The sequence below is a fragment of the Grammomys surdaster genome, unplaced genomic scaffold (genome assembly GCF_004785775.1).
Source record: "Grammomys surdaster isolate TR1022 unplaced genomic scaffold, NIH_TR_1.0 128, whole genome shotgun sequence".
In the NCBI taxonomy this organism is placed as follows: domain Eukaryota; kingdom Metazoa; phylum Chordata; class Mammalia; order Rodentia; family Muridae; genus Grammomys; species Grammomys surdaster.
This window is the reverse complement of record NW_021604586.1, coordinates 7,285,318-7,299,548: the sequence shown is the minus strand read 5'-3', so window position 1 is coordinate 7,299,548 and position 14,231 is coordinate 7,285,318. Positions and strand designations below refer to the sequence as shown.

Genomic DNA, 14,231 nt, shown 5'->3' with positions numbered 1-14,231 from the left:
TCTCTCTCTCTCTCTCTCTCTCTCTCTCTCTCTCTCTCTCTCTCTCTCTCTCTTTCAAAGATTTATTTACTTTATGTGTATGAGTTCTGTAGCTGTCTTCAGACACACCAGAAGAGGGCATCAGTTCCCATGACAGATGGTTGTGAGCCACCATGTGGTTGCTGGGAATTGAACTCAGATCCTCTGGAAGAGCAGTCAGTGCTCTTAACCGCTGAGCCATCCCTCCAATCCCATCACTGAATCTTTCAACCCTTCTGTCTCCTGTCTGTACTGTTCCTGGGAGCCCTAGGTATGCTCTGCCTGCCCGACTCTAAGTGTGCTCTTCTGTACACAAGCAGGCCATCTGCCCTGACTGGTATTGTCAGTGAGTGAGTTATCCTGGTTTAACATAAAACTCATCAGTAGATCTTCCAAGCCTACCTTCTCTGTAAAGTCAGGTTGTTTCACAACAACACGAGGCAACACAACATACAATTTTCAACACGGCGTTAGGTGCACACAGCTCAGTACGCTAGCTGTTGTTCGTGGAGGTAGGGGTGGGGACTGGCATACGGGGTCCCACAAGGGTGGAAATTGGGTGTTTTTCCTCAGCTGTCCAGCGGGAACCCTGCGTAGGGCTCCTTAGTCCTGGAACAGCATCAGGAGATTTTCATGTTCCACCGACCTGCGCACCAGGACTTCCAGCTTCCTTCTCCTGGTATATGTGGTCAGGAGTTTCCATGTCAGATGCAGAGAGATTAGCAGCCACCTCCCAGGGACTCTTCTGATTTAGATAGCCTGCCTTTCAGAAAGTGTTTTTTGAGATCTCAGCACTGAAAGGACACTATGGGACTCGTGGAATTTTAAAACACGCTCTTCCCTTCCTTGAACATTAAATGGGCCTTAACTTTCTAGCCATAAGAAATGGCTGGGCAGTGGCACACACCCTTAATCCCAGCACTTAGGAGGCAGAGGTGGGTAGATCTCTGTGAGTTCAAGTCCAGCCTGATCTACAGAATAAGTTCTGGGACAGCCAAGGCTACACAGAGAAATTCTGTCTCAAACAAACAAACAAAAAAGAAAAAGAAGAAAAAAAGAAAGAAAAATAAATGGCCATACTTGGTTCATAGTGCTACTGTGCCACTGTTATTGTCACTTGGTCATAAAATATGCTGTGACTTTTAGCTGGCATGGCATAAGGACTCTCCAGGTCATGTAGCCACCATGGAGCTTACAGCTCCTGCTTATAGTCTACCTGAAACCCCAGAGAGACATTACCCATGTCCCCTAGTTAAATTGCTTCTGAGGTGGAAGCAGGAGCAAGTTTGAGGCTAGCCTGGGCTACATGATTTATTCTAGGCCAACCTGGACTACATAAATTTGTTCCAGGCAAGCCCGAGGTACAGTGTGAGACTGTCTCAAAAATAAAAATAAAGGAGCTGGAGTGATGAAGGCTCAGCAAAAAAAATAAACAAATAAACAAATAAATAAAACCGCTAGCTACTCTTCCAGAGGACTCAGGTTCAATTCCCAGGACCCGCATGGTGGCTCACAACCATCTGAACTTCAGTTTCAGAGACGCCCACCCTCTCTTCTGTCCTCATGGTAGTGCATACATGTGGGGCACAGACTTATGTGCAGACAAAACACCTATAAATAAGACAAACGAATATTTTTTTGTTGTTTTGTTTGTTGAGACAAGGTTTCTCTGTGTAACCTTTCTCTATAGACCAGGCTGGCCTCGAACTCACAGAGATCCACCTGCCTCTGCCTCCCTAGTGCTGGATTAAAGGTATGTGCCACCTCCACCAAGCTACTTTTGTATTTTTAATGCTCAGAAACTGTGAGATAATGTTTGTTTTTAAGATGAAAAATTGAGTAGTTACTTTTTTTTTTTTTTTTTACGGACAAAGGCTTGCTTTGATTTAATGGCTGACCCATGTGAGGCCACAGCCAGGCCGCTATGTGTAGACACGAGGGAAGCTTTCTTTCTTGGTCTCTTTCTCGCTGGACAGACTCTTGGTGAGCTCTTCCTTCTCTGTTTGGAGGTGCTCCTCCCTGTCCTTTTATGCGTCTTAAGACCTGTGACCTCAGCCTGGTCAGCCAGCAGGTTCTTGTATGCCTGCTCGGCCTTCAGTTTGTGGGTATACTCCGGGAGAATCTGCTTGTTTTTTTTTTTTAAACACATTCCCTTTGACCTTCAGGTACAGGCCGATACATACGGTGGTTAATCTTAGATTCCTGGTATCTCCTGAGAAGCCGGCGCAGGATCCTTGTCCTTCTCATCCAGGTCCCCCTCTTGCACATCTGAGCATTGGCAGGACCCTTCCACTTCCCTTTGCCTTATGTCTGCCCTTCCATTGATGTTTTTCCAGCAGCGAGCCCAGGAATGCACAGTCACAGGCTACCGGGTGATCAGCCCATCTTTGATCAGCTACCTGATTGGCTGACCTGAGTTGGCATTGGAGATTTCATTGGTCTCACTGGGGGTCCAACCAGACCTTGGGGGGGGGGGGAGACACTGGAGGCAAGCCTCTTCTGTAGACTGCGCATACTCATGGCTGCAGACCATTTATCGTGTGTATATGTGTGCATGTGGGCCTTAAGGAGTAAGGAGGGGCTGGAGCGATGGGTCGGAGGTTAACATCACCCACTGTTCTCTCAGAGGGACTCAGGTTCAGTTCCTAGCACCCTACAGACTGGCCCACTAACATCTACAGCTTCAGTTCCAGGAGATCTGATGCCTTCTGACCTCAGCAAACACCAGGCATCCATGTGGTACATGTGTAGGCAAAATGCCCACATACATAAATAAATAAACCTTTAAAGTTAAGAAGGCTACCTCAAACCTACATAGAACTTAACATCTTCAAAGCATTCTAACGTGTCTCATTTAATCCGAGCCTCGGCGAGATAACGGCGTCAGACATGGTTAACCTTCCTTTACATACCAGTGGGAGCCTTGTAGCCTGCCATCAGCCTTTACCTGTTACCACATGTGATACATTTGCATAATGAAATTTAGGCCCAAGTTGAGGCACCACGGCCAGTAACTGTTAGCTCTTCATACAAACAACACAAAACTCATGGGACCCAGCATATCAAAGTCCCAGCCAACAGCACACTCTCTGAAAGACTGTTCTGACCTCAAGTCCCACAGTTCTGGGGTTCATTGTCTATCCTGACCCCACTGGAACTAAACAAACCACTTTAGGCCTGAATGGCAATTCTCTATGGTTGGGGGTTGCAGTACCAATGTATACCAGCAGGTGGCAGAAAAGAACACCCTTACCAGAGTCAGGGACTGGACCTTGGCACCCTCAGACAAACGGAACCCACAGATGCTACACATCTCCTCCTCTTGAGCACAAAGAAAGGATGAAGTTGATACTGAAGAGGCCATCCAGGCAACCTGCCCTGTCACTTACCAGCCACAGGTGTCTGGTATCTGGTGCAGAAGCCTCAGGTTCATCCACAGAGCTCAAGCCGCTGGGCCGGGTGGAGCTGGGTGGAGGCTGGGCCTGGCCACTCACGGGGCAGACAACTGGAGGGAAAACACAGGCCGGTGAGCACCACCTGGCAGGAGGTGCTGTGACAAGAGAACAGTGGGGACAGTGTGTGTGTCCCAGTGGGGACGGCAAATGAGCTGTAAGCCATGAGGAGAGCTGGAGAGTTGGCTCAGCGGTTCTTGCAGAGGACCAGGGTTCAATTCCCAACACCTACATGGTGAATCACAACCATCTGTCCCAGGGAATCCAACACCCTCCTCTGACCTCCACAGGTACCGGGCACACATATGTATACACACATACATGCACATGGTACACAGACATACTAGCAAAACACCCATACATATTAAGGTTTAAAAAAAAAGTTTTAAAATTAATTTTTAAAAATTTTTAAGGAAGTCGCAGGAAAGGAGCTCACATTCCTCCGGGGTTTTCACTTCCTGATATCAAAATGTGTGCCACAGAGTTGTGTGCCGTGCTGAATGAACACGGGGTTCTGCTGATCAGAGGTCACTGTACATCAGCTAGCTCTAACCACTTGGAGACGCGGGACTCCTTTAGAGATTAAAACTCACTGGGTGTCACCGCTTGATCTGACATAGCTATGTACACTTCTGCTAAACTAACACTTTTGGCCGTGCCGAAATCCTTTGGGCTGTATGGTCATATTCTCGGGACCCCAGACCCATTTCTAACACTGACCGCTCCCAGGGTGAGTCCAGCCACTGACTGACAGGACTAACCCTGTGCAACCAGGCCAGGATGTCTGCTTCTAGCTTGAGTCCTCTGGTGGGGGACGGGGGTTGGTGACAAGGCAGATGCTTCAAGAGCCACCGAAGAAAAGACTGACGTGTCAGGCCAGCTTTCCTCTGTACCTTAGGATGCTGATAATAATTATCTCTAGGTAACAGAATGGTCGGAATTTGAATTCTTTCTTTAAAAAGATTTACTTTACTTTTTTATTTTTCTTTCTTTCTATCTTTCTTTCTTTCTTTTTCTTTTTTTCTTTTTTTGATTTTTTTTTCCGAGACAGGGTTTCTCTGTGTAGCCCTGGCTGTCCTGGAACTCACGCTGTAGACCAGGCTGGCCTCGAACTCAGAAATCCGCCTGCCTCTGCCTCCCAAGTGCTGGGATTAAAGGCGTGCGCCACCACTGCCCGGCCCTTATTTTTTTTTTTTTCTTTTCTCTTCAAGACACGGTTTCTTGGCTCTCCTCAAATTTGCTTTGTAGACCAAGCTGCCCCTGAATTTGAGACTACCTCTGCCTCTCGACTCCCAGTGCTGGGATTAAAGGTGTGCACAACCGCAACTGGCCACCCGGCCTTATTTATATATTTTTAGTCTATGCGTATGAGTGAATGTATGTGCACCATTAGTGTGCCTGGTGCCCACAGTGGCCAGGAGAGAGCGTTGGACTTACTGTAACTAGAACTAGAGACGGTATGAGTAACTGCGTGGTTGCTGGGATTCGAACCCCCTTTCTCTGCAAGAACAGCCAGTGCTCTTAACCACAAAGCCATCTCTGCATCCCCCAAGGATTCAAGTGCTTTAGAAAATGTTTTGCAATGAATGAGGGCTGGTTGGTCTCAGATGGAAAGCAAGGGTGACTGCTTTAGGAGGTGACAGGCCGCATGCTCTCTCTGTGCAGGGCGGGAGCGCCACACCTTGGGTACTTGCTTGCTCACAGAAGTCGTGAGACCGAGGCTGGAACAAAAAGCCCAGGAGATGAGCAGGAGACAACTAGGTGCTGGTAAAGGCGGTACTCACCTTGGTCTCGGGTGCTGGGCCTCCAGGAGTGCATGCTGCCTGCCCTGGCCCGAGGTGGCTCTGTCCCTCCTGGGGGCTGAGCGGCTGACTGAAGGCCAGATGCCACCTCACTCCGGAGCTGAGCCAGGTCGTGTTCCGAAAAAGAGCGGTCCCGTTTCAATGCCACCTCTCCACATGGGGACTCTTCTTCCTGAAAGCACATCGGGGACTGCCCCCTTCTCACCACCACAACCAGCTCTAACCACTGCCCCTCCCCACCACCACAACCAGCTCTAACCACTGCCCCTCCCCACCACCACAACCAGCTCTAACCACTGCCCCTCCTCACCACCATCTCCAGCTCTGACCACTGCCCCTCCTGGCCACTGCCCCAACTCCAGCTCTGACCACTTCCTCCATATCTTCTTGCTCATCCTTGGACAGAGGCAGTGAATCTGGGGGGTGCTAACTGAACCCACTGAGGCCCTGGGCTGTCCTCTATACATCAATAGCAATCTGGTCTTTTGGATAGCTCATAGCAAGTGTCTCAATAATCAAACCATTCCCTGAGGTCTTCCAGAAAATCCTAGAGAAGGCAGCTCTGCACAAGGCTGAGCCCTCGGACAAGGTCAGCACTGGGGTCCTCTGCTATCCTAGGGGCCAGGGAGCCTCCCAGGGACCAGCTTCTCACATCATCTGAGGCTACTCATCTGGCCGCAAGAAAACAACTTCCACTTTTACCCTTTGTGGTTGTGTTGTTCAGAGGGCTTGTCCCTCTGATCCAAGAGTACTTCTGAGCTGGAAACTGAGGGCAGGGCACCAGCTGCCACCCGCTGCCACCCAATGGTTAGAGGATGCCCACTCAGCTGACCAAACAGCCCCTGTCCTGTTAAGCCTTTCCCAGCACGATATTGTGAAGAATCTCCAGTCTCTGACCTCAGATGTGTTCATTTCTTCCATCTCTGCTAAGGTGGGGGCTTTCAGCAGGACCCGGGGCCGTGGACGCTGACTCCCGCTCCCAGCATCTGTGACAGACAGGTTGATGCAGGAAGTGGACTTGATGTCCCCAGAGCAGGCGTTGAGGATGCAGGGCAGAGAACCAAACCCTGAAGGCAGGAAAAAACAAGGCAGGGGTGGACGGTGAGGGGAGAGGGATTCAGAGGCAGGGAGACCGGGGCAGGGGTGGATATGGGTCAGGGAGGGCAAGGGGCACAAAGCCAGAGTTCGGGGTCAGCAAGAAAGACAAGGAGGCCAGCGTAGGGGCGGAGAGGAAGTGGGGAGGAACAGGGTGGAAACAGATGTCGAACTGGGAGTAGTAGCGCACACCTTTAATCCCAGTGCTTAGGAGGCAGAGGTAGGAGTCTATGTAAGTCTGAGGCCAGCCTGGTCTACCTAGCATTCCAGGACAGCCAGAGCTATACAAGGAGACCCATCCCTCTTCTCTCAAAGGAAAAAAAAAGAATAGATGTTGAACTGGGAGTGGAGGAGTGGGCAAGAAAGACAAGTCAGTGATGCTAACGGAAGACAAGTCTGCCAGGGCAAGAGTGAATGGTGAGCGGGAGGATGAGGAGGTGGGGCTGGAGTGGACAACTGGGGGGCCGACATGAACGGCAACACCTTCATGAGTACTTGGGGTAATTTTCCACTTAGATGAGGGACCCGAAGGCCAGTCATCCATCAACAGTGGGTCACTCTGGCCTAGACAGGAGAGCCACCTACCCTCCCAAAGGCCCCGCAGAAGTGGGGTTGAACTCGCCAGCCTCATTTTGCAAGAAAGACCAGGTCTCAGATATCTGAATACACACCTGGCTTCCAATCGCTTGGAAACTTGGATTTAATTTCATTTACCTCTCAAATGTTGAGGTTTGTCATCCATTATAACAACACATATAGGCAAAGTCAGATCGGCACCCAAAGTGCAAGATTACTTCATTGTTATAGGTTAAGACTTCACAGGTTTACAAAGAAAAAACAAAAAAAAACTTAAGGAGCTCTGAGGGCTAAAAACAGTCCCAAGGTTTGATCTGTGGCCCCAGCCAGGTCTCCTCTCCCATCATGCACCCTGTCCCCTTGCTCACCACGGGCTCCCAAGTGCTGAGCCCCTACTGGACGCAGCCTCCGCTCCTGCTTGATCTCCTCTAGGATCTTCTCGTGCAGTGTTCTTTGCTTCTGTGGTACAGGGCGAAGTCGTCTCTCCGAGACCTGCCGCCATCGTGACACATTAAGTAGGGTGGGTGGTGACATGGGCCCACTCTAGGGAAATGCTGGAGTAGTCCAGGAGGCTCAGCACTACCTCTTGGTAACCAAGAAGGAAGTACTACTCAAGGATGCTTTGTGCACACTTAGTGTGGAGTTTAAATGGCTAAAAATTCTTCCCAAGAGGAAAAAGATATTGACCCAAAATCCGTATGCTAAGATTCATGTCCAGCCTTCCAGCTAACAGGTAAACGAGCCCTCACTGGCATCCCTCAGAAAGCAGGTGCACTAAGATACCTCCCGGGTCTGTCTGAGGAGAGCAGCAGGCCTTAGAACACCCAGAGGAGAATGTACAGAGCTGGTACCTGCTTCAGTGGAGGCCGTGAGCGGATGAAGTCCAGGATAAGCTCATGTGCGTCTTTCTTCACTCTGGGAGGGATGTCCCCATCAACCTGTCAGGAGGAGCAGGGCCACCCTGAGCTTGCAAGGGCCGACTGCTGGTGTCACGGTGACCAGGGTGGCTCACACAGCTTTGACTACAGCCTGGTCTTCATAGCCAACTTCCCTCCCATGGCCTCTGCTCCCTGGGACCCAGCTCTTCCTTAACAGGTGTGTGGCAGGTACGTGGGCCGCACCTAGCAGTGGCTACAAGCATCCAAGGCCTAATGAACCCTAAACTCAGCTCCCAGTGCTACCTGAACCAAAACTTCTTCAGGAAACAGGGCTGTAGGACCCATCTCACTGGTTGTTTTAGGAATGAAATGAACTTCCTTACATACAATGTTAAGACTGAAACCAATGCACATAAGGCTGTGCACATGTATGTAAAACGGAAAATGTGACCACCTCCTGACCTTCCAGAACCTTCCTCGTGCCCTAATTATATTGTGTTCCAGTACAACCAAGAGATGCGGAATTCAGCCACATCTGCAGATGGGCATCAAACTCTGATCAGGCACGAGGGACGGGACAAGGGCTGGCGGCAAGCAAAGGGTGTGGCTACCAGCAGACTACAGCAGGACAAGACCCCGCAGAGGGGATTGGAGAAGGCTGCTGCAGAAGATGACGGGCCGTGGCTCACCATGACCTTGCGCAGCTTGTAGTTCCTGGCCCGGATGTCCTGCATCAGCATCTCGAAGGGCGTGAGCTGGAACTCGGTGGGCAGCGGGTTGAACTCCTTCTCCTGGACCTTCTTCAGCTTTACCCCGTGCCGAAGCTCTCGCATGAGCTGGACCCACAGCCGGGCCTGACCCGGAAAACAAGATGGCCTCAACTCTGGCATGCATGGCCCTCCCATCACGAACCCTTCTGGGTGTACAGTGCTCTTTGTTCCAGGAGGCCAGGAGGAGCCCATGTCTTACCCAGTCTGTGTGTCCCAGGTGGTCAAGCTCGGCCAGCGGCTTCTCTGCCCGTGGTTCATCCTCCCCCAGCTTCTGCAGCATCTGGGACCATATGGCAGGTTAGTGTGGAAGGGGCTGAGGGATGGACACGGCAGGGCCCTGCAGGAGGCACGTCCCTACCACACATATACCACTTGACCAGCTAAAAACGAGGCATGAAGGCACCCGACCCAGGCTTTGGGGCTTGGAAAGGATCTGGGAAACTGTGCCTCAGCTTTGGAATGGCACGGGGGACTTTCCATCTTCTCTCTGGTCACTTCTCTTAAGCAGGGCCTGCTGAGGGCCTAGTGTCCACATGGCACCCGCTCCCACCTGATCTACATGTCCCAGAGGGACACTGTCCTGGACAGGTGGTTGATGCAGAAGAGGACGCAACCCCCGTTTCTCTCCAGATCTCAGGACACACTAGCCAAGCCATGAGCCCTATTCTCTTGGCATGCTCGTGGCTGCTTCTCCATGCGTGACCCACACTGGAGGTCACCACAGACTAGCATCTCAGAAGCTGTGTATGTTCCCTCGGCTGGTGTTCTATGTCTCCAGCCCAGCATAGCATGGCAAGTGTCAGTCTTCAAAAAAGGGTGGGACTGATGGCAATCAGATGACAGGATGAGATGCCAGCAGGTCCCAGGAAGCAGTCCAGATATAAAGTGTATATATAAACATCATGGTGAGGGGCCGGGGAAGATGCCAGGGTCTTGGGGGAAATTGGGGGAAGATGCTGGACTTACTGCCTTGGTGGTTCTGGGTCTGGGCACCTTAGTGAGAGCATTTCCTCACTATAGAGAAGTATCTACTTTTTAGAAGCTCCCACCCAACAAGGACAGAGCCAGTCAGTTACCCTGGCTTTCACCCCAAGCTACTTGCCAAACTGCTCTGAGACACACTATTGTGTGGGATTCCTGGGGCAAAGGGCACAGAGGACAGCTCTCCTGTCCTACTTAGAACAACTACACCTGACCCTGAGTACTTGCTTCCGTCCAAAAGCCCAGACCAAGCCAGATGCGTCTGTCCAGGACCCTACATCTCCAGCACTGGTTCCCTGGCCTGTCTCTGGGACCAGGGGGACGGAGTGTAGAGGTCTTTGTCCCTGCTTAAGCCACAGCTCCTTTGTTTGCGTACGGGATTGATTTGAGCAACAGAACAAACCATGTTCAAAGGAGAGCAAAAGCCCGAGGACCGCCTGACCTCCTCAGGGAACAGTCAGAAGAGTGTCTCTAAGATGCCAGAGAGGAGTGGAGACGGGAGGTGGGAGCGGTACGTGGAGTCCTGGGAGATGAGGGGAGAGCCTCCCATTATTGGCATGCCATAGTTACAAATGAGGATCAAGGGGCTCAAGCTGGGTCCCAGACTCCATTACTCTAACACCCCTGAGAGCCCATGCAGGCTCCAGAGGGTCAGGATGCTCGCTATGACCCCTTTAGGCTACAGGAAGAGAGATCCAGCACACACACACACACACACACACACACACACACACACAAATGGGCAAGGTGAAATCACAAATCAACATCAGCTCACTTAAAGATAAGCTTCTACCTGAGCAAGCCGGAATGATATGAGCCTCACCTGACCTCTGCCAAGTCCCCCTTCATCATCCATAGGATGCTGAGGGGGACCCAGGACAGCCTACTTTAATGAAAAAAAAAAAAAAAAAAAGGTTCTCTTCAAGCAAAGAATGGAGACAGCCAAAAGGCGTCAAGCCCTAACTCTGTGTTATGGAAAATCAGGACGACCTAGAGGGAATCTAGCTCAGGAGCCTCTAGACAGTCTCCAGCACTGGGACGAGGAACCCTAACCCTCAGAGGTGGCACCTGTTCATTTTTAAGACGGGGACCACCAAAGGATGAAGTAGGACTTTGGCAAGCACAGTAAATAAATGCCCTGAGGGGCTACTCTGACCTACCCACCCCCACAGCTCCAAGCCCATGGGCCTGCCTGTGCGGTTCTGCAAGGGAAGAAGTAGCCACTTCCTGGTATGTCTTTAGCATCACATTTTCCAAAGAGACTGGGGCTTAGAGAGGCCAGCGGGTAAAGAACTAAAGAACTTCTTGAAGAACTAAAAAAGTCTGGAAGGGTAAGGGCTGATTTAGAAGAAACGAGAGTGATACGGAATGAAGGCTAAGAGTCACTTCCGATCCCCTTCTTTGAAAACCCGGTGGAGAGAAGGCATGAAGTTAAAAACGTACGAACATTTACGACAGTGCCCAGCTTGGGGGAGGGGGAAAGTTATAGGTATTCCAAGGAAGGTACAGTAGTCAGGTACCAAGGGCTTCACCCCTGTTGGACGATCGCCCCATCACCTCTTATCCTCGATCCCCACCCAATTTGTACGCCGACCTCCCATCCAGCCCCGCTGTTCTGTCCAGCATCCGCCCCTCCCCCGCTCCGTCCAGCACCAGCCCAACCACTTGCAGCCCACACCCTGCTCACCTCTTTGGCCTCCCTCACCCGGGCCAGGAAGGCACGGAGCTCCAGCGTCTCCACAAAGAGAGCTCGGCACACCGCCTGGTAGTGGGCCTGCGCGCCGTGGGGGTCGGTGAGGCGCGAGGCGCACAGCCGCATGGCCTGGGCAAAGGTGCGCACGGCTCGGGGCCCGCCCTCAGCTTCCTCCTCCTCTTCTGGACCCACGTAGCCCTCATCCGCTGCCCCGCAGCTGCTGTCTTCGCAGTCGCTGTTGGCCATGAGGTCAATGAGCCTCTCCAGCTGCGGGCTGAGTTCTCGCTCCTCATTCTCATCTAACCCCCAGTCCAGCGCACGGTAGATGGCAAAGCCCAGTGACTGCACCATCTAAGGGACAGAGGTATTATACGGTCACCAGAGACATTCTGAGCCACTAGGGTACTTGGAGCCCGCAACCAGCGGCACCCGCCATCACAAGACCAATGAGATGCCAGACAGAACGAGAGGCAGGGAGAGAGATCTCAGCACAGGTTTGCCACAGGGGAACCATCGTGGTACAAACCGTGGACCGCAGTTAAAGAGACGTTCCCCAAACGAGCTGCTTTAGAAAGCAGGAAATTTGTTACCAATACGCACCGAACTTGGGCTTCAGCACCACCACCCCACCCCGTTCCCGGGTATTTAACCCAGAGAAATGGAAAAGTAGGTCCACGCGAGACTTGCTCATAAACTAGTCATGTGTTCTTCCTAGCAGAGACAAGGTGGCATGTGCCCACAGTGGGGCACCATAATACAGGGAGCAGACAAACACACACATGCACCATAGATCAGATGAACAGCCTTTATAAGGTGTGGTCGCATCAGCTTGACTCTAAGCAAGCGGTGCCCATCCACTTCAGTAGAAGGGTTAGTAGCTCCCTGTAGGCTGGGAAGGCTTGTGATGCCTTTTACGTAAAAGGAAAGACTTGTCTTGGTTCTGGTGCTGTTTGCGTAGTATACATGTCCCCCGAAAAATATAACCAAGAAAGAGGTCATCTGGAAAAGCGTTAGCATCTCGTGTCATGTAACAGCGTGGAGTAAATCAAAGACCAGCTGACTCCAACCGCTGCTGTGATTCCCCGTAACGACTGTATTTTGGGGGTTTTGTTTCACAGTGCTGGGTATCAAACCCAGGCCTTCACACATGATGTGAGGGTACCCTACCACTATACCGCACCCAGCCCTAGCGTTGAGGTCTTAGATGGCCCCCAAAGGCCCATGTGCTAAGACTTTAGTCCTCGGCTTACTTCCATGGGGAATTGCTGGAACTTTTAAGAGGTGAGCCTGCTGGGCATGGTGAGACACACCTTCAATCTCAGCATCTGGGAGGCAGAGTCAGGCAGACCTCTGCGTGTTCTAGGCTAACCTGGGCTACATAGTGAGACCCTGTCAAAAATAAATAAAGAGGTGGGGTTGAGTGGGAGGGGGGTCTTCCTCTCAGTGAAGGCATAGCCGGGGGAGGAGCTATGACCTCCAACTTTTGTTCTTCTCATACCCAGCTAAGAGATCAGCAGCCGCCTTCTCCACGAATTCTCCCACGGTGTCTAACATCACCACAGGCCCAGAGGAGTAGATCTAAGCGGCCGTGAACTAAAACCTCTGAAACTGTGAGCCGAAATAAATCTTCCCTTGTTTTGTGGAGGATTGAACCAGACCCACGTGGCATGCTGGGTAAGCTCCTGCCACTGAGCCACACTGCCTGCCAAATCTCCCCTTTCTGACTATCTGAGGAGTTTGGTACAGTAACGGCCCGGCCCCAATCACTGTGAAAAGAGTTTGACATTTGTACTCACAAAGAAATTATTGTCGGGCGGTGGTGGCGCACGCCTGTAATCCCAGCACTTGGGAGGCAGAGGCAGGTGGATTTCTGAGTTCGAGGCCAGCCTGGTCTACAGAGTGAGTTCCAAGACAGCCAGGGCTACACAGAGAAACTTTGTCTCGAAAAAAAAAGAAAAAAGAAATTATGCCACGCTGGACATAACAGCCCACACCTTTACGGCTAGCACTCAGAAGGCAGAGGAGCTCTGTTGAGTTCGAGGCTAGCCCAATTTTCAGACCAATCAGGGCTATCATTAGATCTTACACCCAAAGAAAAATATTATGCTTCCTTTATTTTTGTTATTTATTTATTTATTTGGTTTTTGATTTCTCTCTACCTAGCTATGCTGTCCTGGAACTCACTATGCAGACCAAATTGGCCTGGAACTCACAGCAATCCACCTGCCTCTACCTGTGCCCAACTCTTTCAATATTTTTTTAATGTATATGAGTGCTATGTCTAGACGTATGTATGTACACCATGTATGTTTCTAACGCTCTCTGAAGTAAAGGGGGGGGGGTGTTACAGACAGCTATGAGCTGTTGTGTGTGTGCGCCAGGAATTAAACCCAGGTCCTCTGAAAAAGCAGGTATTCTTAACCGCTGAGCTACCTCTCAAGTACTATTTTTTTCTTTTCTTCTTTTCTTTTTGTTTTTTAATCAATTAACTTATTTTGTCTTTATGTGTATTGATCGGTGTTTTGCCTGCATGTACCTCTGTGCACTGCATGTATGCAGTATAGCCTCAGAGGCCAGAGGAGGAGGGTGTGGGATCCCCCAGAACCGGGGTTACAGATAGTTTGTGAGCAGCCATGAGGGTGCTGAGAACTGAATGAAGGACCTCCGGAAGAGCGGATGATGCTGTTACCTGAGAAGCTATCTCTCCAGGCTCTCTATTTTTGTCTGTCTGCTTTTTGAGGTAGTACTTCATGTAGCCTAGGATAGCCTAGTATTCCTGATCCTCCAGTGCTGGGGTTACAGGCTGTGCCTTTGAGACAGGGTATCTATGTAGCTCCAGCTGGCCTCAAACTCATGACCCTCCTGCTTTAGCCTCCTGAGTGCTGAGATTGCAGCCGTGCTCCACACCGCACTCAGTCATGCTCCACCATCCACGCCCAGCCGTGCTCCACCATCCACGCCCAGCC

At 51.1% G+C, this 14,231-nt stretch overlaps 1 protein-coding gene across 1 annotated transcript in view; it reads right to left on the bottom strand.

The window, feature by feature from the left end:
* The window catches only part of Spire2 (spire type actin nucleation factor 2), a 39,646-nt gene that overhangs the window by 7,032 nt on the left and 18,383 nt on the right, over positions 1 to 14,231 (bottom strand). Inside the window, exons 3-10 of the mRNA XM_028753086.1 lie at positions 11,260 to 11,616; positions 8,791 to 8,871; positions 8,511 to 8,675; positions 7,795 to 7,881; positions 7,312 to 7,435; positions 6,170 to 6,339; positions 5,255 to 5,444; positions 3,408 to 3,523 (exon numbers count right to left, since the gene is read on the bottom strand). Coding sequence (XP_028608919.1) covers positions 3,408 to 3,523; positions 5,255 to 5,444; positions 6,170 to 6,339; positions 7,312 to 7,435; positions 7,795 to 7,881; positions 8,511 to 8,675; positions 8,791 to 8,871; positions 11,260 to 11,616 — 1,290 coding nt within the window. The remainder of the gene's footprint in view (positions 1 to 3,407; positions 3,524 to 5,254; positions 5,445 to 6,169; positions 6,340 to 7,311; positions 7,436 to 7,794; positions 7,882 to 8,510; positions 8,676 to 8,790; positions 8,872 to 11,259; positions 11,617 to 14,231) is intronic.